Source organism: Rhamphochromis longiceps, linkage group LG4 (genome assembly GCF_057381845.1).
Source record: "Rhamphochromis longiceps isolate RC_006_pf linkage group LG4, R_longiceps_female_GT1.1, whole genome shotgun sequence".
In the NCBI taxonomy this organism is placed as follows: Eukaryota; Metazoa; Chordata; class Actinopteri; order Cichliformes; family Cichlidae; genus Rhamphochromis; species Rhamphochromis longiceps.
Genome location: NC_140560.1, coordinates 23,246,437 through 23,266,910, shown reverse-complemented (window position 1 = coordinate 23,266,910; position 20,474 = coordinate 23,246,437). Strand labels below are relative to the sequence as shown.

The following is a 20,474-nucleotide window of genomic DNA, read 5'->3' as shown; positions in this document are numbered from 1 at the left end:
GAATAAGAAATTGTCACTAAAAACGAGAGGCTAATCTGATACTGTGTAAAAAATCATGAATAAAATATAATAAAGATAAAAAATATAAAAGATACACAGAAAATATCTTTAGTTTTATCCAATATCATTTCAGAGTGTGATGTAAATCTTGTACTCTGGCTAAGATGTTCGTTAACCTATAATCTGCATAATGTAAACTGTAATTTTTGTGGTGTGTTTTAAACTACAGTGGTGTGAAAAAGTATTTGCCCCCTACCTGGTTTCCTTTTTTTTCTTGTATGTTTGTCACACTTAAATGTTTCAAATCATCAAACAGGCGACATAAGTTTGGATTTTTTCCCTCTTAATAATAAACACCTTCATTAAGAAACTCCATTTTGTTTACTTGTATTATTTTTGTCAGATTTTTTTATTTGTTTGCTGTTCTGAAACACTGAAGTGTGACAAACACAAAAAATGAAAATGAGGAAGGGGAGCAAACTTGTCTCACCACTGTATGTTGGTCCTGCAATGCAATTTTTTGGTGGTTTTAGGGTAAAAAGATCGGGCTATAAAAAATGTTTCCATTTTATGACTAAAATAAATATTTTCTTGCACTTAAGATTTATTGAACAGTACACAATATCAAATACATGCATTCTTTTAGAATCATTTCAGATAAGGAAGCAAGAAAACTAAGTGATATATTAGATGCATCACAATGTGCTGGAGTAAAAACGCAGTTGTGGGACTGCAACCGGAGTCAAAATAAACAATGTGACCACCAGTGAGCTTTAATAATTGATAAATTGTCAAACGAGCAAAATCCCAAATACATGCCCTGCAAAGGCCAGGTTTGTTTGCTTATAGAGATATTGAAAGGGCTATACACTTCAGCTTTACAGTCATTTAAAGAGCTTCCTGCTTTTGCTTTACAGTCATTCACAGAGCTGTATGCTTTTGTTTTACAGTTACTTAGAGGGCTGCATGCTTTTACCGTACAGCCGTTTAAGGAGCTGCACACTTTTATCTTACAGCCCCAGAAAGGGCCCCAGGCCTTTGCTTTACAGCGCTCCAAAGAGCTGCATGCTTCTGTTGTACAGCCGTTTAAAGGGCTGCACACGCCCCGAAGCAGTCCAGTTAAACGTAGCTGCATGCTTATGCTGCACAGTTAAAGGCAGCTGCATAACAAGAAGTGTCCTATGCCCATACTTTAGCAGTGCCATAACACTATCAAAGGTTTCTTCCTGATCCTCAGTGTTACGTTTTCAAACAGTATTAATCAACATGTGTTCATACAACAACTGGCACAAATCTTTCATTAATACAATGGTAGATATCCATCCATCCATCCATCTTCATCTGCTTTATCCGGGGCCGGGTCATGGGGGCAGCAGCCTAAGCAGAGAAGCCCAGACCTCCCTCTCCCCAGCCACCTCCTCCAGCTTATCCGGGGGAACACCAAGGCGTTCCCAGGCCAGCCGAGAGATATAATCTCTCCAGTGTGACCTGGGTCTGCCCCGGGGCCTCCTCCCAGTGGGACATGCCCGGAACACCAACCCCAGGAGGCGCCCAGCAGGCATCCTTGTCAGATGCCCAAACCACCTCAGCTGGCTCCTTTCGATGTGGAGGAGCAGCGGCTCTACTAAGAGGCCCTCCTGGATGGCCGAACTTCTCACCCTATCTCTAAGGGAGAAGCAAGCCACCCTTCGAAGGAAGCTCATTTCCGCCGCTTGTATCCGCAATCTCGTTCTTTCGGTCACTACCCACAGCTCGTGGCCATAGGTGAGGGTAGGGACGTAGATCGACCGGTAAATTGAGAGCTTCGCTTTTACACTCAGCTCCCTCTTCACCACGACGGACCGGTGCAGCGTCCGCATCACTGCAGCTGCCGCACCACTGCAGCTGCCGCACCACTCTGTCTGTCTACCTCCGGCTCCCTTCTCCCATTACTCGCGAACAAGACCCCGAGATACTTGAACTCCTCCACTTGGGGCAGGAACTCATCCCCAACCCGGAGTGGGCACTCCACCCTTTTCCGGCTGAGAACCATGGCCTCAGATTTGGGAGGTGCTAATCCTCATTCCCGCTGCTTCACACTGGGCTGTGAACTGTTCCAGTGCGAGCTGGAGGCCTTCACTCAATGAAGCCAACAGAACCACATCATCCGCGAAAAGCAGAGATGAGATTCTGAGGCCAACGAAGTGAAAGCCCTCCGCCACTTGGCTGCACCTAGAAATCCTGTCCATAAAAATTATGAACAGAATCGGTGACAAAGGGTAGCCCTGGCGGAGCCCATCACCCACCGGGAACGAGTCCAACTTATTGCCGGCAATGCGAACCAAGCTCTTACAACGGTTGTATAGGGATCGAATGGCCCGTAGCAATGGGCCAGACACCCCATACTCCCGCAGCAACTCCCACCTCCAAGGGACACGGTCGAATGCCTTCTCCAAGTCCACAAAACACATGTAGACTGGTTGGGCAAACTCCCATGCACCCTCAAGTATCCTTGAGAGGATAAAGAGCTGGTCCAGTGTTCCATGACCAGGACGAAAACCACATTGTTCCTCCTGTCTCCGAGGTTCGACTAGCGGACGAACTCTCCTTTCCAGCACCCTGGCATAGACTTTCCAAGAGAGGCTGAGGAGTGTGATCCCCCTGTAGTTGGAACACACCCTCCGGTCTCCCTTCTTAAAGATGGGGACCACCACCCCGGGCTGCCAGTCCAGGGGTACTGCCACTGATCTCCACGCAACATTGTAGAGGCGTGTCAACCAGGACAGCCCCACAACGTCCAGAGCCTTCAGGAACTCGGGGCGGACCTCATCAACACCAGGGGCTCTGCCACCAAGGAGATGTTTAACTGCCTCAGTGACCTCACCCCCGGAAATTGGCGGGTCCTTCCCCTCATCCCCAGACTCTGCTTCCTCCTCGGAAGACGTGTCAGTGGGACTAAGGAGGTCCCCGAAGTATTCCTTCCACTGCCTGACAATTTTCTCAGTTGAAATCAGCAGCGCTCCGCCAGCACTATACACAGTGCAGGTAGAGCACCGCTTTCCCCTCCTGAGACGCCTGACGGTTTGCCAGAATCTCTTCGAGGCAGTCTGAGTCTTTTTCCATGGCCTCTCCAAACTCCTCCCACACCCGAGTTTTTGCTTCAGCCACTGCCCGAGCCGCATTCCGCTTGGCCTGTTGATATCTGTCGGCTGTCTCCGGAGTCCCACAGGCTAACCAAGCCCGATAGGACTCCTTCTTCAGCCTGGTGGCTTACCACCATGGCAGGCACCAACCACCTTGCGGCCACAGCTCAATGCAGCAGCTTCGGCAATGGGGACGCTGAACATGGTGTTATTAAACACAATTTATGAGAGTAACTATAATTACATGTCTAGTGTATACAGGTATATATGCCATAATAAAATTCAAAACACATTGTCGGGGGAGGAAACTCGAGAGACTTAATGAAAACAAAAAATCAAAGCAGGAATTCAGAAATGTGCACAGAAGTAAATAAAATGTAATACACTTAAAATAATAATAAAAAATAACACAAAAAAACCATCAACCTAAACCCAAACTGTAATATATTCATCGATAATTCCAAACCCAAAAAAAGCAATATGGCAGGGAGATGACAGAAGTAGCTGATAATTTTCTACAGCTTTACTTACACCTATTTCTCACTATTTGTCATTTACACACATGCTATAACTGCAAAAAAAAACAAAAAAAAAAAACCCAAAAAACAAGTATTTGTATTTAGAAGTATGAAGTAAAAGTGTTAAATATCATTTCTGTGTTGGATAAGGCTTAATGTTTAACTGATAAGCATTACATTAAAATAAATGCTCCCATCCAAATGAACCAAGAGTATACACATCAACTTAAAACATTAAATTATGATATTTAAAACATGCAACAAAATCAAAATGCTTTTGGAAACCGTAAGCTCAGACTCTTACAATTAAAACCATAAATCTCAGGTTTGAATGGGGAAATGCATTACATGCCTTTACGCTCTGCTACAAGTGATCAAAAACATACTGCATTTTTTTTTTTAAAAAAAAGAAAGAAATCAAAGCATGATTTAGACCCTTGTGATTAACACCTTATTATTAGCAGTTTTACCTAATATCTTAGTTAATAAGCAGTTTTAATTAATATCTATAATATTCAAATGCTCTGTGTATAAAATTCATTAAAAGTCAAAAGTACACATCAACATAAAATTAAAAGAGAGCAAAACAAATATTATTGTGACAGTATCTAAAGACCTCCTGTCTCTATCAGTGTTTCCTCAGGGATGTTCTGTGGGTCATCAGGCCTCAGCTGTTTCTGTGGAGCAAATCACATCAGCTTCTGGATGGATCAGTTGTATTGTAAATAAACACATTGTTCACAGTAATAAGCAAAATAGTTCATGATCAAAGCCCTTTAAACAATTTGTGAGATTTTAAGATTTACACAGTATGGTTTGTTTTTTTCATCTTGACCGCCATTAAGTTCATCATAATGTTTCTTCACCACCTGAAGATGATCTGAAACATCTAAAAACAAAGTATTTGTATTCATTAAATATTTATTGTTAGTGTTTGTATTGAGAGGATTCCTAATACTTTATATATTCTGTTTACCTGGCAATGAGCAGGTCTCAGTCTTGAGTGAGAAGTCAATGGATTCCTTCATGGTGTTCTCCAGTGTCCTCAGAACAGTTTCCTAATTTATTATCAAACCCTTTGTTAGTTTTTACAGCGGTAACTATTGAATCCAAGAATAACTGGACAAGAGATAAATTATTGACATGATATGTGTTTCAAAGCTACTTCGACATTTTTGCGCATCTCACCAAAATCAAGAAAATACATTCATATAATTTGTTGATTTTAAATTGTAACAAACCTTCAAATCGCTCAACTGCTCCAACATGGCATTTTTTGCCTCTTCAAACATGTACTTCCTTGAGTGCACATGCCTTTCAATAGTGTGTCTCATCTTCTTCAGGGTGCCTCGTCCTTCAAATGCTGCTGCTTCTACAAGGAGACAAAAAATATTTATGCACAGTTGAATGGAAATACAGTGGTCCCTCGCTATAACGCGGTTCACTTTTCGCAGCCTCGTTGTTTTGTGTATTTTTTTTTGTGCAATTTTGCATGTTGTATTTTTTTTTTTACAGCACATTGTGTTCTGCGTCCTGATTGATTGACAGTGGTCTACAGCGAATCTCATGCTGTGTCTTCTGTACAGTACAGAATGCGCTCAGCTTGTCAAATGTACATAAATCTTTGATCGCTAACAGTGTAACTTTGAAGTGCTGCACTTAACGTAAGTTTTCTCTCCAATAAACATAAAAAAAAAATATGATGAAGCATATCTTGCTTTTGGACAGACATGGCCACTCTGTGTGAGGATCTTAATGTATTCTACGCTAGATTTGACACAACGAACACCACAAGACCGAACAGTGTACACACCGTGGATGACGTCAGTGTGCACACTGTCTGAGGAGGATGCGCAGACGTGATTCAGGAAGCTGAATGCACGCAAAGCTACTGATCTGGACGGGATCCCCGGCCATGACCTCAAGTCATGTGTGGCTCAGCTGGCTGAAGTGTTTACACACATCTTCAACCTTTCCCTCTCTGTGTCTGTAGTCCCAGCCTGCTTCAAAACGGCCACCATTGTCCCTGTACCCAAATCCAAATCACCTGTGCCCACCTCCTGACCCCCCGCCTCCTGCCCGGCTCATCGACAGACACCCAGCCTTCACTGTCCAGCATATCCTGGATGTGCGGCGGCGAGGTAGAGGGCAGCAGAGCTGGGCAGATCGTTGATATTTGACCCTGTGATGATTTCTGACTTTTTAAGGTCAGAGGTGTGACCGGCCGCAAGGAGGCATCCAGTGTTTTTCAACAGAGCCGGCTGTTCCACCTCTGGGAGGAGCCACCGTGTTCCTGCTCATTGCTCTCACCTGTGGGTAATTAAGCCATCAACATATAAGGCCGGCGCTCTCAGCTTCTCTTCGCCAGATTCTCACCTAACCACAGTTAGTGCAGACCACCCCTGTATTTTGTACACGTCATAGCAAACTACCTTGACGTCATAGCAAACCATACCTGAACTTATTTCAGTGGCTCTGACCCTTCCCTGGGACCCAGCCATCCAGTCTGACTCTCCCTTTGGCCCAAACAACAGTTGACACTTCACTGATTGTTTATGTAGCTCAAGTCGCAGAAGCGCTCCTTCATTTTGCTTTTGTTCTTAGCACAAGTTAAAATACACAGCTCAGTTTTGTAGCCTTGTTTCCTTACACTTATTGTGTAAAAAACAGCAAAAAACATTTGGGAACCACTACCTTAATTCATTTCTTTCTTACCTCTATAGCATTTTTTCATATTATCCTTGATTGTCTCTGTCAGACTGTTGTAGATCAGTTTCTTTTGTGTGAGGATGGTTTTGTTGAGCTTTGCCTTTATTTTCTTTTCCTGAGAAACATGAAATATGGATTAACATTATTTAAAACAACATCAAGGTAAAATACGTACTAGTTCAGGGTTTAAATGACTTTCTAATAATAGATAAGCTATCAGGGTCATTAATAGGGAAGTTCTTTTACCTCTGTCTGGAGAAATATCAATTGCAGTTCAACATCTTTGTACTTTTCAATCAATGAATCAGTGCTGAGTGAAAACGCATCGATGGCGCCATTAAAATGTCCACATTTTACGTCATTTCTGAATGTGGTAAAGATATAGTTTATAATGGCAGTATTAGCAAGTTTATAATATAATACAATTTTATAATATAGTGCAATTTGGATACATGTATTATACATATTGGTGCTGTTCAGAATTAGATTATTCTCACGGGAAGGTCTTTCTGAATTTTTCATCAATGCTTTCAGTCAAGTAAGATGCTAAAGTCACGTTGAGGTTTTTTGGTTTTCCTTTTTTTGGTTTCTGGATCCCATCATTCCTAACTGCAGACTTTAGTGTCCTGTGAAAAGCTCCGTCACTCATTTTCTGAAACAAAGGAGTAGTTTTGAATTTTTTGTTTAAACATGGTAACAAAGTAACCTGTTTTTGATCTAATTGTAATTAAAAACATACACTGGGGTGTAAGAAGGACTTCAGTTTTTTTTCACATAAATTTTGGGATTTTTCAACTCCCTCACTTAGGCGTTGTTCAAAAGCTTTTATAATTTTTTCAATTGCTTTTTTGACTTGATTAAGTTGGATGAACAACTTCCCCTCAAGGAGATCATACAGATCGTTTTTTTGTTCAACCTGAAAAAAAGAAAGATCATTATTTAGGGCAGTAAAACATAACATATTGGTTCTTTACTCATTTTTGAGGGGATCTTGACAAACTCAGGTTTTTAACATGAAGCTCATGCATAAGTTCAGTCAGATAAGTCTGTCATCATTCGACTGCCTCTGTCTATTCTTCAGCTCACTTCCATTTCCCCACACTATCGACCTCATTACTCTAGTCAATGATTTTTTTTTTCTGCAAGCAAGTTTTTGCTTGCAGCAAAACAGCTTCTGTTCTCTGTGCTTTTATCTGCTCTTCTGTCATTCTGCCTTTCAGATTCTCAATCATGCAACTCGCCTCCTCCCCATCATGCATTTTTATGAACTTTAAAAAGATTATGAATGAGGCTTTATTGCCTGCTCTTACCACTTCTCTTATTGTGGCTCCTTGAATCAAAGACAGAATTCCATAAGCTCCAGACACATAGTTTAAGGTCTCTGAATGAGCGTCATTTAGATTTTTCAAAATTTCCTTAAGTTTTGGTATTTCTGTTAAAAAATTGAAAAGGACATGAATCTGAGCAATACATTTTCTGTTACACAAAAACATACCTTATGTCGCTGTATGTTCATTCATAAAGTGACTTCACCTACCATTGTGATCTGGATTTGCATTCTCCCCTTTAAGGAACTCTGTGGAGCTCACTGTGAAGACTTTGAAACTATCCTCACTGAAGTGATTCTGAGAACATTTTTGATGGTTAGTTTTTCTTTTTGGGGCAGAAGATAGAAGATATTTGTTTTAGATTTTGCTGTCAGATTATAAATTTACCTTAATTAATTTCCGCCTTTTGAATTCATTCATCACTGCACTCTTGATTTTCTTTCTTTTATAAAGGAAAGAAAAATTGGATGTAAAATTAATTTACTGTTAGTATTGTAATGGAAAATTTTGATTATTCTCATTTAAGCTGTAAGCATTTGAGTGCATACTCAGTTGTGTTTTTAAATATATTTTGTAAAGAATATTATACATTGCATATTGTGATATTAGGACCAATATCTCATAGAATGTAATAATAATATATTAGACATTCCTTATAATGTCTAATAATGTTTTATTAGATGAAAATAAGCAATATTAGCATACCTGTAAAATCGCAAATGATAGTTCTAAAATTAATTTGTCATTTGTATCAAAGTGTGGCCTACTACAATGGGAAACCTTAGCTTCTGTTGTAATGGACATCCTCAGTCTTAAATTAACATGAGTGAAGTGTATGATCACCATGTGCATCTGTGCCAATCTTTCTTTGTAATTTGCATTTTTGGCGTATTTGACTTACAGATCATCTGGGTTTTCATGATCTGACTTGGTGCAGATAAAATGAATTTGCTGACACTCGCCACCATTTCCCAGCAGGCTACTGGCATTTTCCAGGATCTCCCAGGCTTCTTTTTCTGATGCTGCTTGATTCATTTCAGTCACAATCCAGACAGCTGAACAACTGGCAACAAACTGGAAATGAAATAAAAGTATGTAAATTATAAATAACTAATGCTTTGATGAAAGATGACATGACTTCTGTGAATTACCCCTGTCCACATTCTATCTCTGCTTCTGTTAGAGTCACCATTTGCAGGAAGGTCCACAAGTGTGACATGATCAAGAAAATCATTGTCTGGCACTTTGACAGTCACACACTTCACAAGCGGCCAGTACCACCTCTTTACTTCTTCTGTCTCATTTGACTCACTTCTTGTGTATTTCACAAATTTTTCAGACAACCCTTCAGCCTGCAAAATAGTAACAGGATGAATTACATTAAAATAAAGACATTTTAATGTATGTGCTCATAACAAAGGTTTTATAAATTGCATGAAAAAGACGTTTCTTTTTTTTAATAAAAAAACAAAGCTTTTTTAGATTTTACTGTGGATCACACTAAGTGGACTGGTTATTATATGGTGCTCTCTTCTACTACATGGGTGATCGTGGCTCAAGAATTGGGAGTTCATCTTGTAATCGGAAGGTTGCCGGTTCGAGCCCTGGACAGTCTCGGTCGTTGTGTCCTTGGGCAAGACACTTCACTTACTGCCTACTGGTGATGGCTAGAGGGGCCAATGGTGCACTATGGCAGCCTCGCTTCTGTCAGTCTGCCCCAGGGAAGCTGTGGCTACAACTGTAGCTTGCCTCCACCAGTGTGTGAATGTGAGAGTGAATGAATAGTGGAATTGTAAAGCGCTTTGAGGGCCTCAAAAAGCGCTATATAAATGCAATCCATTATTATTAGTATGTAAACATTTAAAGCACTTTTTACAACTTGCCTCATTACCCCAAACACTTTTTTCTAGGTATGCTTTTTCTAGCTAACATTTACAAATATTCACACTCTGATGGATGCATTGAAGATCAACTGGGGGTTGGTAGATATTTGGCATGCAGACTCAGGGGAGCCATGGATTGAAGCTCTGATTAATAGGCGACCTGCTCAACCTCCTGAGCTACACCCACTGAGGCAACAGTAATTGCATTAGCATGTGAATTAGTAGCATAGGCTAATGAATCTTTACGGTTTTATGATAAGCTGAGCCAGTCAGCAGACTTCAAGTCTAAAATACTGTGCTATGTTTTTTTTTTTTTTTTTTACTTCTGTATACAAATGTGAAACTCTTGAACACCTCCACAAAGAAAACTTCAAGCTCAACAGTAACAGGATAATCAGACAGCAACAGGATAGCGAACCATAAAATTTTAACCACCACAATTGTTACTTGTTTTTTTTCCCCCTGTTTGTTGGGTGCCAAACATTTTGAATGGAATTTCTCAGGTGGCACATCAACACATTGCCGACATATATCTGCTCAGCAATACACTGGGGCAACATCTGCTTCACCAGTGCTTTTTTTCTGTCTGCACTTTCCAAGGTAGGGAGGCATTAAATAGCATTGACATCATCTTTATACTGAAAAGGTGCAGCATCACCGTAGCTTAACACTTCTTTAGTGACGTCCTACTGCTCTCTATGTGATGTTCATAAGCCACACATTGATCTTGTATCTCACCAAAACTGTGGTCTAATATATGCTTTAAACTGCAAGTATTCCTATGTTCTACAGGAGAAGAACTTAATTTTATTTTGGTCTGTATTACTGCACACTTACTGAGTCACTTTTCAAAATTTTTGTCTTGGATGTTCGAAACTCTGGAATATCTATGAAATATTTGTTGTCCATGAGGTTGTGAGGGGATCTTTCTTTCCACTCTTCTCCATACAGCGCTGATAACTTTTCATCAGCATCAAAAAAGTCATCATTACCACCACCACCATCATCATCATCATCATCATCATCATCATTATCGTCGTTGTCTTCAAGAACCTCTTTTAGTGACTTCAACTCACTTTTCCAATCCTTAAAAAAATAAAATGAAATTGCATCTTGAGTTTTGCAGCTACATTGTAGCACATTACTTTACTTCAAGAATCACTGTGTTCATATTTCATTCTACCTCTTTTGTAATGAACTCGATGTGTGCCTCATACTTTGATCCACTGGTAGCCTCCACCTTTATCATTACTGAGGTACATGCACTGACACTTCCAGAAGGCAACAGGCCCTTCTTATTTATGATGGCATTGATTAAAGAGCTCTTTCCAGCCCCAGTTTTACCAAAGACACCAACCAGGTGCCTCTTTTCTGTCTCCAGATCCTTGGTTTTATCCCTGTTGAAAAAGTTTAAATATGGATTAACTGATCCAGTCTCAGAAACAAACTGAAAATGTGGCAAAATCAGAAAGATTTGTTTTTGAAAATTTGTTTTTAAAAATCATTAGAATATTTATTGTTGTCTTTTGTTTTATTTTAAAGTCTCTGAAGACTACATACATGCAAAACATGAAATATTAATCAGTATTCAAAAGCTACTGATCACCTCTAAAAACTGAGATTATGGTTTCTGGTACAATTCACCTTAATACTGGAATGAACTGCATCACAGCTGCATGTTGAGCTCTGATTTTAAATCTTTAGTATCTCTATTATACCAAATTACAGCAAAATGTTCCTCCATTTCTTTGTTTCTTTTTGGTACAACTTACTTTCTAGCATTTTTGCCCCCTTCCTAATCTTTCTGAGACATGTTGACATCAAATACAATATGACCTTATTTTTTTCTTAAAATGGTGCATTTTCTCATCTTAAGAATTTGATATGTTTTTGTCATCTATTGTCAATACACTTTCAGAGTAAAAGATTTCATGAATGTTTTTATTTTCATTTGACAGATGTCCCAACTTTCTTGGAATTGGTTGGAACAACATCCAACAAAAATAGGAAATCTTTTTTACTCACTTTAGGAAAGCACTGAGCTTGTCACGGCCATGTAGTCCTTCACTGACATGTTTCATTATGTCTTTGACATCAGACAGTATTTCTGTTTCTGTCAGAGTGAAAGTGAAGAACTAATAAGTAGGAACCAGGAACCAGTGTAATGCAAAATGTGGCCCACTGATATCCAAAGCAGGAAAACGTGTGAGGATTTTCACATGTTTATACTGTATGGCTATTTTTTTTTAAAATGCCCATTAGTATTTTTCATTATATATTTATGTATGTACCTGACTGTGATCCTGCTGCACAGTTGTATTGTTGTTTAGGAGCTGGTTGCCATTGGCTGAACTCACCCTGAAGATGATCTGACTTTCTCTTTCTTTTTTGGATTTCTTTTTTTTTTTTAAAGAAAGAGAAAAAAAAGAACAGTTTCTCTCAAGATTGAAACTTCTGATAACACAGGTCAACAAAATTTCTTTTTGTAGTCATCAGAAACCACAATACACTTTTCTAAACCAGCTTTTCATGCTGATTTCAGATCTGCTTTCATTTTTTTTCCCAGTCACATCGACTTTTTAAATTATGACTAATTCAAAGTTTACTAAAACTAATAATTTAAACTAATTATAGTTTGCAATGGACTTGCATGCAGTTTTTATTAAACCGCACGGACAGATCAAGTAACTGTTTCAATATTTTCATTGTGAAGTCAGATAGATGCACACTGTCGCATAGATATAATGATCAGGGTCAGTCAGCTACCACTGTTTCTTCAAAAAGAGATTTTCTTGTGTATACTGTGTCTGGATTGTCAGGCAATGGATCATCATGAGGAACAGGCCTTACTGCAGAATCCAGGCTGGGATATACAATTTTGTGCTTATTTTCAGCTGAGAATCTTGTATTGACGCGGCAAAAACAGCAATCATTGATGATCTTGCGGTTCCTGCCACATTATCGGGACTTCAAATGGTATTGCTACCCTTTGTAGATTTAGCCAGTCATGCAGTCCATTGGAACACTTAGTCCTGCTCGGCCAGTGGAGAGCCAAAGTACAATTTATATATCTTCTTAAGGTCTGTGGTAATGGGGCGACATTATGCTTTCAAACTTATCTCTGATGATTTTGACCTGTGTAATTAAGTTTAAAAGCTGCAAAAATACTACTGTGAGAATAAACATATTAGATGCAATAAAATGAGAACGACAGACATTTTTCTTACCCTTTTCACTTTTGGATGGCGAATCCTGAGGATGAATAGAAATATTTGACTTTCATGTTTGAAATTAAACTACTATAGTTGTACATATATGCATAATTGAATTTATACAGGAAATTATAGCACCTGTATAGGGACACATTGCTCTTTAACAAACTTAAAAAAACAACAACAACAAAAACAACTTTCACATGCACTTTTTACAGTGTGCAAACCATGTAAAAATAAGTATACAGACTTACATTCTCCAATAGTACAACGATTAAAACATGAAAACCTTTCATATCCTTTCCTCTCAATAAACATGATCCCATGAGTCAATGTTTCTGCCTCATTCAGAACCAGTGACACAGACCTAGAGACCAGTTGGTAACCACCAGCTCCTAGAGTAAAATGTGTGCTCAAACATGAGGCAACTACATCAGTTTAGTGTTCAGTGGAGGTTGTAAGGATTTTAGGTTGCCGGCTGGTCTCTAGGGTTGTGTGACTGGAGCTTTACTTTGACTTAGGTCACCTTAGTGTATATGTATGACAAATGAAGGCATGCTGGTTCATTATCTGAAATTCAATAATCCTTAGCCGATCCAAATCAGCTGTTTCTTTAGACTCTTGTTTGCAGAGCAGGTAAGGTTAAGTGCAAATCAATGTAAAATGAATACTTTAAAAATGTAAGTTACAATACGGATATTGAAGAGGAGTGTCATGAAACATGAAACTTACTTCAACAGAAATATTAACTGCTTGCTTTTGTGGTTGAGTTGTATTTTGCTCTTCCTAACATAATGAAAACATTGCAAATCCATCAGCAAAAAATAAAAGAATTTTTGTGAATAATATTGCTATCACAGATACATTGAAAGTTAAAGTAGTTTGCACATAATAATTCTACAACAAATTTATCTGTAAGCATTAACAAGAGTGAGATTTTTCCAGACAAAAGGAAAGAAATGTTGAAGGATTTATTTACCTTTAACAGCTTTAGTTTATTGTTGAATTTCACTCTAGGTCCAGCTTTTGTGATCAATTGATTAATTTCCTGATCATCAAGATGATATAGACTTTCCTCATCAATTTCTTGAGCTGTAATAAAATTAAATAGCAGAAAAATTTATTATTTATAAAATTACTTGAGAAGTACTTTTTTTTTTTTTCAGGAGATTCCAGTCTTAGGACATTTTCTTTTGCTTACACATTTTGTGTAGTAAATATGCAAACCGCAAGTGATTTTCTACTCCCCAAGCATAGACAACATTCAAAACTGATCATGCTATAGTATGAACACCATTTAAATGTGTATTAATAGGCCTTATTTTTCAGAGTTAAGAGAACGTATAAGTATCAATAACTGTAGCCATCACTAATTCACAGTAATATTTACCTTCAAATGCCTCAATCCATTCACTTAGTTTCCATTCAGTCAGTTTGTTTCGCACAAAATCATCCATGACCAAGAATAGAAACTGTAAGATAAATTGTAATTTCTGATCCTGTTAAGGTGAACGAGCGGACTCAAGCGCAGATCTCTGAACGGTTTCAATTAAAGAGAGTTTATTTACAGTGACACCAGGCGCTTTAAACAACCGTGCAGGGCAACTGGTGCTCCCGGGAATCCAGGGAAAAGTGAACACGTCCAAAACTCCTCTTCTCACTCGCCAGTCACTCACACGTCCTCTTTGTATGATACACGACGTCCACATACGAATATCCTAACTCACGACAAAGTCAAGGTAAAACAGGCAGGGGACCAGGAGGGTCTGTACAGGGGGAGAGAACACAAATTTGAGATCCACGGAAACACGACTACGGAAAGCGCGATAAACCAGAGACAGCCTGTCAGTTTTTGGCACAACACCTGTACTACACTGACTTAAATGGTAAAACGATATGTGACAAGTAGCACAGAGCCGCCGCCCTGCCCAGCCGGTGAGTGCGTAGGCAAAGCGCGTGAACCACTGACTGTAGAAAATGTGGGCGACCTGACAGCTTCCCATAAGGCTGGCTATATTATAGATCATGTGAGATTATAATATTATTTTATGCCATGTTAGACCCTTAATTAAAGATTGTGAATTATTATGTAGTTTTAGTTCATTCTCCTGAATTAGAAGGTGATAACTATTGCATCTGTTAAACTGATTTGCATTACATTAGACTGCTGATTTATTGTGAATGGATGATATTGTTTTCTGATGCATTATACTGCTGAGTTATAAGAAATACTGTTCGCAGAAAGTCATCGCCTTATTTGTCTGATTAGAAGAGAACAGAACATGCTGGAGTTTTCTGCCCCATCTCAGCAGGAGCAGATAACCAGGGAGCCAAGGTCGTAGCTTAGGCGCTGTGTGAGAGAAGGAATGTGAATGTTTAGGCTTTTATGATTAGGGGGGGGGGGGGGCACTAGAGGCTATAAGAGTTTGATCAATGCTCCACCATTTTGAGATCTGATGCTGTCTGCGTACGGTGTCCATCTCCCACGCGTGTGATCATTAAAATCATCGTTTGACTCAACCCGGCCGGACCAGTGTTGTTATTGTGTTTTTTTCCTCTTGTATCCATCCCCAATATTTGAATCCATAACAATCATAAACCCCCTCAGATTTTTTTTCTTGAGTTGCATTCTGCTATTTTAAGTAATTCTTATCACATTAATTTGGGTTTAAGGGGTCGTTTTTCTCATAACTTTATTTTAATAATTAACTAGATCAAAGGTGTCGAACTCCAGACATCCAGGGCAGGTGTCCTGCAGGTTTTAGATGTTTTCTTGATTATGTAAACCGTGAGAAGCTTACATATCTTGTGCAGAGCGGGCGTATTCAGTATGAACTGGTTTTAAAACTGTCAAAACGAGTTGAGCATTAAATTACACTAATGGATGGACTGATGGATTATTGCAGTTTTTCTAAGTCTAACCTGCTTCTTAAGATAATACATGATTTAATTTGCTACTTAGCAATTGTATTACATTAAATATGCATAAAAAGCAGTGCTAGCTAGCAGTTCTTTATTTTATTTAAGTAAAAAGTCCTAGTTGATTATCTTGATCTATCCAGTTTTGTCAATGAAAAAAGAGTAATTTACCTAAGAAGCTTATAAATGATCTATGAAAACATGGCTTGCTCACAGTTAATGACATAGTTAGATATTGTTGTCTATTCAAGACTTTAATAGAGCTCCGTAATTTAGGTTTTTAATGTTGAAATACTTTGTCCAGCTGTCGTGGTCTGTTCATTGTTTGTACATTTAAAAAAAAAAATCAAATTGTGTATACGGCTGTTCAACCAGAATAGACCTTTGTTAGTAAGCACCAGAAATTCTGTTGGTTTAGAAATATTATGTTTTAGATTAACTGGTGACGGTCAAGAGCTACTGCCGACAAACCGGGAAGTAATTAAATATTTCGTTTTTTTAAATTATTTCATTTCCTCGTTTGTTTTATAACCACAACAAAGTCTGCTGCTGCTATGCTTTTGGGAAAAAAGAGAATGTGAGTACGGACTCGCGATTTGTACAATTGGAATGCCAGCGTACTTGATGATGTCACAGGTCTGGAGTTTTTACTGCCGTCCCCTCTTAATTTAACTGTGAGTAATATGTTATGAAGCTTAACTTTAATCACAGCCAAACCGGTTTACTCAGGAAAAAATAAAACACTCAAATAAACCAAACATTAACATTTAGAAGTGATCTAAGTGACTTATATATCATGTTTAACCTCAGTAGTGAAATCTCTATTAATAAAAATAGTGTACGTGTACATACCTTAATAAAAACAAGCAGGTGAGATGTTAGAACGCTTTTATTTTTATTTTAGTGGACACTCAATACAATAGACAGCTACTGGGGTTTGGGGTTTGTTTAACCTGAGTAGCGAAAATACCGCAGGGGGGTTGAAAACGATGTGTCGGGAGTCCGCTGTTCTCGCCGGTGTTCCAGATCAACTGGCGTTTAGATCAACTGGCGTTGGTCGAACAGATGTGTTGCAGTCTTGCGTTTCAGGAGCTGCTACCGACAAACCAGCAAAAAAAACGCCAAATGTGTCATCTGTGACACTTGTGAGGTTGTCTCAAACACACTCCGTCAGTCTTGATGCTGTTGAACAACAAAATGTATAAAAATGTGGCGAGTTTACCTGGTGATATCCTCACGCGCGACGCGATCGCGAAAACAGCAAACAAGTAACACCACGCCGATGTTGTTCACAGGACAGCAAGAGTAAACGATCGGGAGACTCTTGTCGTCGTAATCGTCCCCCTCGCACGGTTTATTTCTCCGAATTCAGCGTTTTTGCTTCACAACTACAGCGTGCTGTTTACTTTGTGCACTAACATGGAGTCGAGTCAACCAGCGCCACCTCTGGCCAAGTGCCACAGCCTACAGCCAGATCAACCTGTGACACACATCTGCAGCACGTTTGAATTCGTTTCATGCACATTTGTACCTTTCAATTGTGTCTGTTTGTGCGTCATGCAAATAAACCTTTGAAATGAATGAAATGATATCATGTATTTATTATCAGCCTACATTTGTACAAAATGCCAAATTATATACACAAAGTCATAGAAATCACCACTCCAATTGGTCATCATGATTTTGATATTCTCTTTTTCCATAACAATGAAATACGCCTTGGACAAATATGACACATCAATATTTCATTAGTGTTGTAACATCACATCCTGTAAGCATCGTCTGTCTGTGTCTTTTCCCTGAAAATGAATATTTCCAGCCAATATAGGCAATCCATCAACATGGCTGGAGTTATATACAGTCTGTATAAGTGTGGTTAATCTAATGAACATTTGTAAGGAGACGGCAGTTACTGTGAATTCACAGCAGTTACACAGTGATTAGTAATAAACAGAGCCAGTGAGAGTGAGTGGATATGACTGTTCCCACCACTAACACATGACCATAGCCCACTACTAGATTAACTTGTGACACATCTGCACCTGCTGCTATGATCACAGTGAGTAGAGGCTGAGTGGCTGCACTAACCCCTGGTACATCTAAATCTACCCACAAACATGTTGAAAGATGCAATCCCAGCAATGTGGATTGTCAACACTAAAAACAATCAGTAAGCAAAGACAACAGGGATCACTTTTTTCTGTTTATTTAGCACCCACAACATTTGTAGTCGCCTTCTGCACAAGGGAAGTCCACACACACCGTGTGGTACCACTTTCCACAGAAGGTGCATTCAGTCTGCAAGATTGAATGAGATTGTCAGAGTCATTGTCTGACTGTTTATTACTAATCACCTGCTGTACATTCACAGTAACTGTCATCTCCTTATAAATGTTTATTAGATTGACCACACTTATGCAGACTGTATATAACAACCAACTCTAACATGTTTGTTTGCAGAGAAAAGACACAGACAGACTACGCTAACGACATGTGATGTTACAACACTGGTGAAATATTAGTGTGTTCACGACATTTTTCGTATGGGCAAAAGTATTGATATCAGGATGGTGATTCTTATGTGTATGTCATTTGGCATTTTGTACAAATGTAGGCTGATAATAAATACATGATATCATTTCATTCATTTCAAAGGTTTGTTTGCATGACGCACAAACAGAGACAATTGAAAGGTACAAATGTGCATGACACGAATTCAAACGTGGTGCAGATGTGTGTCACAGGCTGATCTGGCTGTAGGCTGTGGCACTTGGCCAGAGGTGGCGCTGGTTGACTCGACTCCATGTTAGTGCACAAAGTAAACTGCTCGCTGTAGTTGTGAAGCAAAAACGCTGAATTCGGAGAAATAAACCGTGCGAGGGGAACGATAACGACGACAAGAGTCTCACGATCGTTTACTCTTGCTGTCCTGTGAACAACAACGGCGTGGTGTTACTTGTTTGCTGTTTTCGCGATCGCGTCGCGCATGAGGATATCACCAGGTAAACTCGCCACATTTTTAAACATTTTGTTGTTCAACAGCATCAAGACTGACGGAGTGTGTTTGAGACAACCTCACAAGTGTCACAGATGACACATTTGGCGTTTTTTTGCTGGTTTGTCGGTAGCAGCTCCTGAAACGCAAGTCTGCCACACATCTGTTCGACCAACGCCAGTTGATCTAAACGCCAGTAGATCTGGAACACCGGCTCTAATAATCCTCGACCTCGCTGTCTGCTATGGAGCTGGCGGGTCACAGACATCTCCGAAAACGTCGGAGCACGTTTGGAAATATATGATATCTTGATAAATCGAGCAGATATTTGAAGTTTACACAGCTACATTCTCGCTTGAAAATAACTTAAAAGTTGATTTTGTGACCCATAAAGAGTAATATTTAAAAGTTTTTGAGTTTTGGACGAAATGCATTCTGGGATATTTAGCTGTGCCAAGTCTGTCACTACCCGATCCGTACCGGAAACCCGATCGGTACCCCGCATGCGCAAATCTTACGTCACTTCCTCTCTTTGCCAACATTGCGACATTCAATATATTTGAATGATACGGTTAGCGCCCAGTTAGCTCCTAGCATTTCTCAGCAGCTCTGCCTCCTTTTCGACTACCAGGACATTTAAACAATGAATAATCCGTATCCGCAACAAATTTTTGCTTTTCTCCTCAACAGAAAGCGTTCCCCGATTGAACAACAGCACCGTAAAATAAGAATCAAATCAAATCAAATCACTTTTATTGTCACATCACATGTGCAGGTACATTGGTACAGCTGGTACAGCTTCACAAGCAACAGAGTTGTGCAAATACAATAGTGTAAACAAGCAAAATACAAGAATGGCTACATCTGAAACTAATAAATATATTTACAATATATAATAGTATATGCATTTCTGGATGTGTATACTAAATATTTTCCTACGTGTGTGTGTGTGTGTGTGTGTGTGTGTACACATATTTTACAAATTAAATAGAGTAAACAATAATAAAATATATAAAAATATACAGAGTTGAGACATGTGCAAAACAGTGGCATTACTGTACAGTATGTAGTGCATAATGTTGAAGTTCCAGTAGTGAAGGTGAGGTGTCTATGACGTGTTCAGCAGTCTGATGGCCTGATGGAAGAAGCTGTCTCTCAGTCTGCTGGTTCGGGATCGGATGCTGCAGAACCTCCTTCCTGAGGGAAGCAGTCTGAACAGTTTATGGCTGGGGTGACTGGAGTCCTTGATGATCCTCCCCGCTTTCCTCAGGCAGCGCTTCCTGTAGATGTCTTGGAGGGAGGGAAGCTCACCTCCAATTATCCGTTCAGAGCACCGCACTACTCGCTGGAGAGCTTTGCAGTTGTAGGCGGTGCTGTTGCCATACCAGGTGGTGATGCATCCAGTGAGGATGCTCTCAATGGCACAGTGATAGAAGGTCCTGAGGATGCGGGGGCTCATGCCGAATCTTTTCAGTCTCCTGAGAAAGAAGAGGCGCTGCTGCGCCTTCTTCACTGTTTTGTTTGTGTGTACTGACCACGTAAGATCCTCAGCCAGATGTACACCAAGGAACCGGAAGCTGCTCACTCTCTCCACAGCAGCGCCATTGATGGTGATGGGCGTGTGTACTTCTCTGCACCTCCGGAAGTCCACTATCAACTCCTTTGTCTTTGCGACGTTGAGGGTGAGATGGTTGTCTTGACACCAGTGGGTCAGGGCGCTGACCTCCTCCCTGTAAGCCGTCTCATCACCATTGGTGATAAGACCCACCACTGTAGTGTCGTCCGCAA

General features: G+C 39.7%; 3 protein-coding genes across 3 annotated transcripts in view; 2 read left to right on the top strand and 1 right to left on the bottom strand.

Moving 5' to 3' along the window:
- The window catches only part of LOC146671610 (nuclear GTPase SLIP-GC-like), a 158,835-nt gene that overhangs the window by 34,545 nt on the left and 103,816 nt on the right, over positions 1-20,474 (top strand). The window lies entirely within an intron of this gene.
- The window catches only part of LOC146671611 (nuclear GTPase SLIP-GC-like), a 129,046-nt gene that overhangs the window by 36,333 nt on the left and 72,239 nt on the right, over positions 1-20,474 (top strand). The window lies entirely within an intron of this gene.
- On the bottom strand, positions 4,404-14,564 carry LOC146671614 (nuclear GTPase SLIP-GC-like). The gene is made up of 20 exons (XM_085403890.1): positions 14,163-14,564; positions 13,752-13,864; positions 13,505-13,558; positions 12,788-12,812; positions 11,852-11,956; positions 11,586-11,673; positions 10,744-10,957; positions 10,398-10,646; positions 8,829-9,029; positions 8,579-8,751; positions 8,065-8,119; positions 7,887-7,974; positions 7,660-7,781; positions 7,089-7,265; positions 6,847-7,001; positions 6,596-6,713; positions 6,356-6,464; positions 4,882-5,012; positions 4,617-4,698; positions 4,404-4,529 (listed from the first exon to the last, which is right to left on the bottom strand). The coding sequence occupies exons 1-20, from the start codon at positions 14,227-14,229 to the stop codon at positions 4,417-4,419; spliced, it is 2,439 nt and encodes an 812-aa protein (XP_085260016.1). The 5' UTR covers positions 14,230-14,564; the 3' UTR covers positions 4,404-4,416.

Bases quoted from the DNA above. Each gene is read 5' to 3' on its own strand.
- LOC146671614 (XM_085403890.1), bottom strand. From the start codon at position 14,229: ATGGATGATTTTGTGCGAAACAAACTGACTGAATGGAAACTAAGTGAA. The intron at 13,865-14,162 runs GTAAATATTACT...ATTTTATTACAG, and splicing joins ATGGATTGAGGCATTTGAAG to CTCAAGAAATTGATGAGGAA. The intron at 7,782-7,886 runs GTAGGTGAAGTC...ATTTTTTAACAG, and splicing joins TGCAAATCCAGATCACAATG to AAATACCAAAACTTAAGGAA.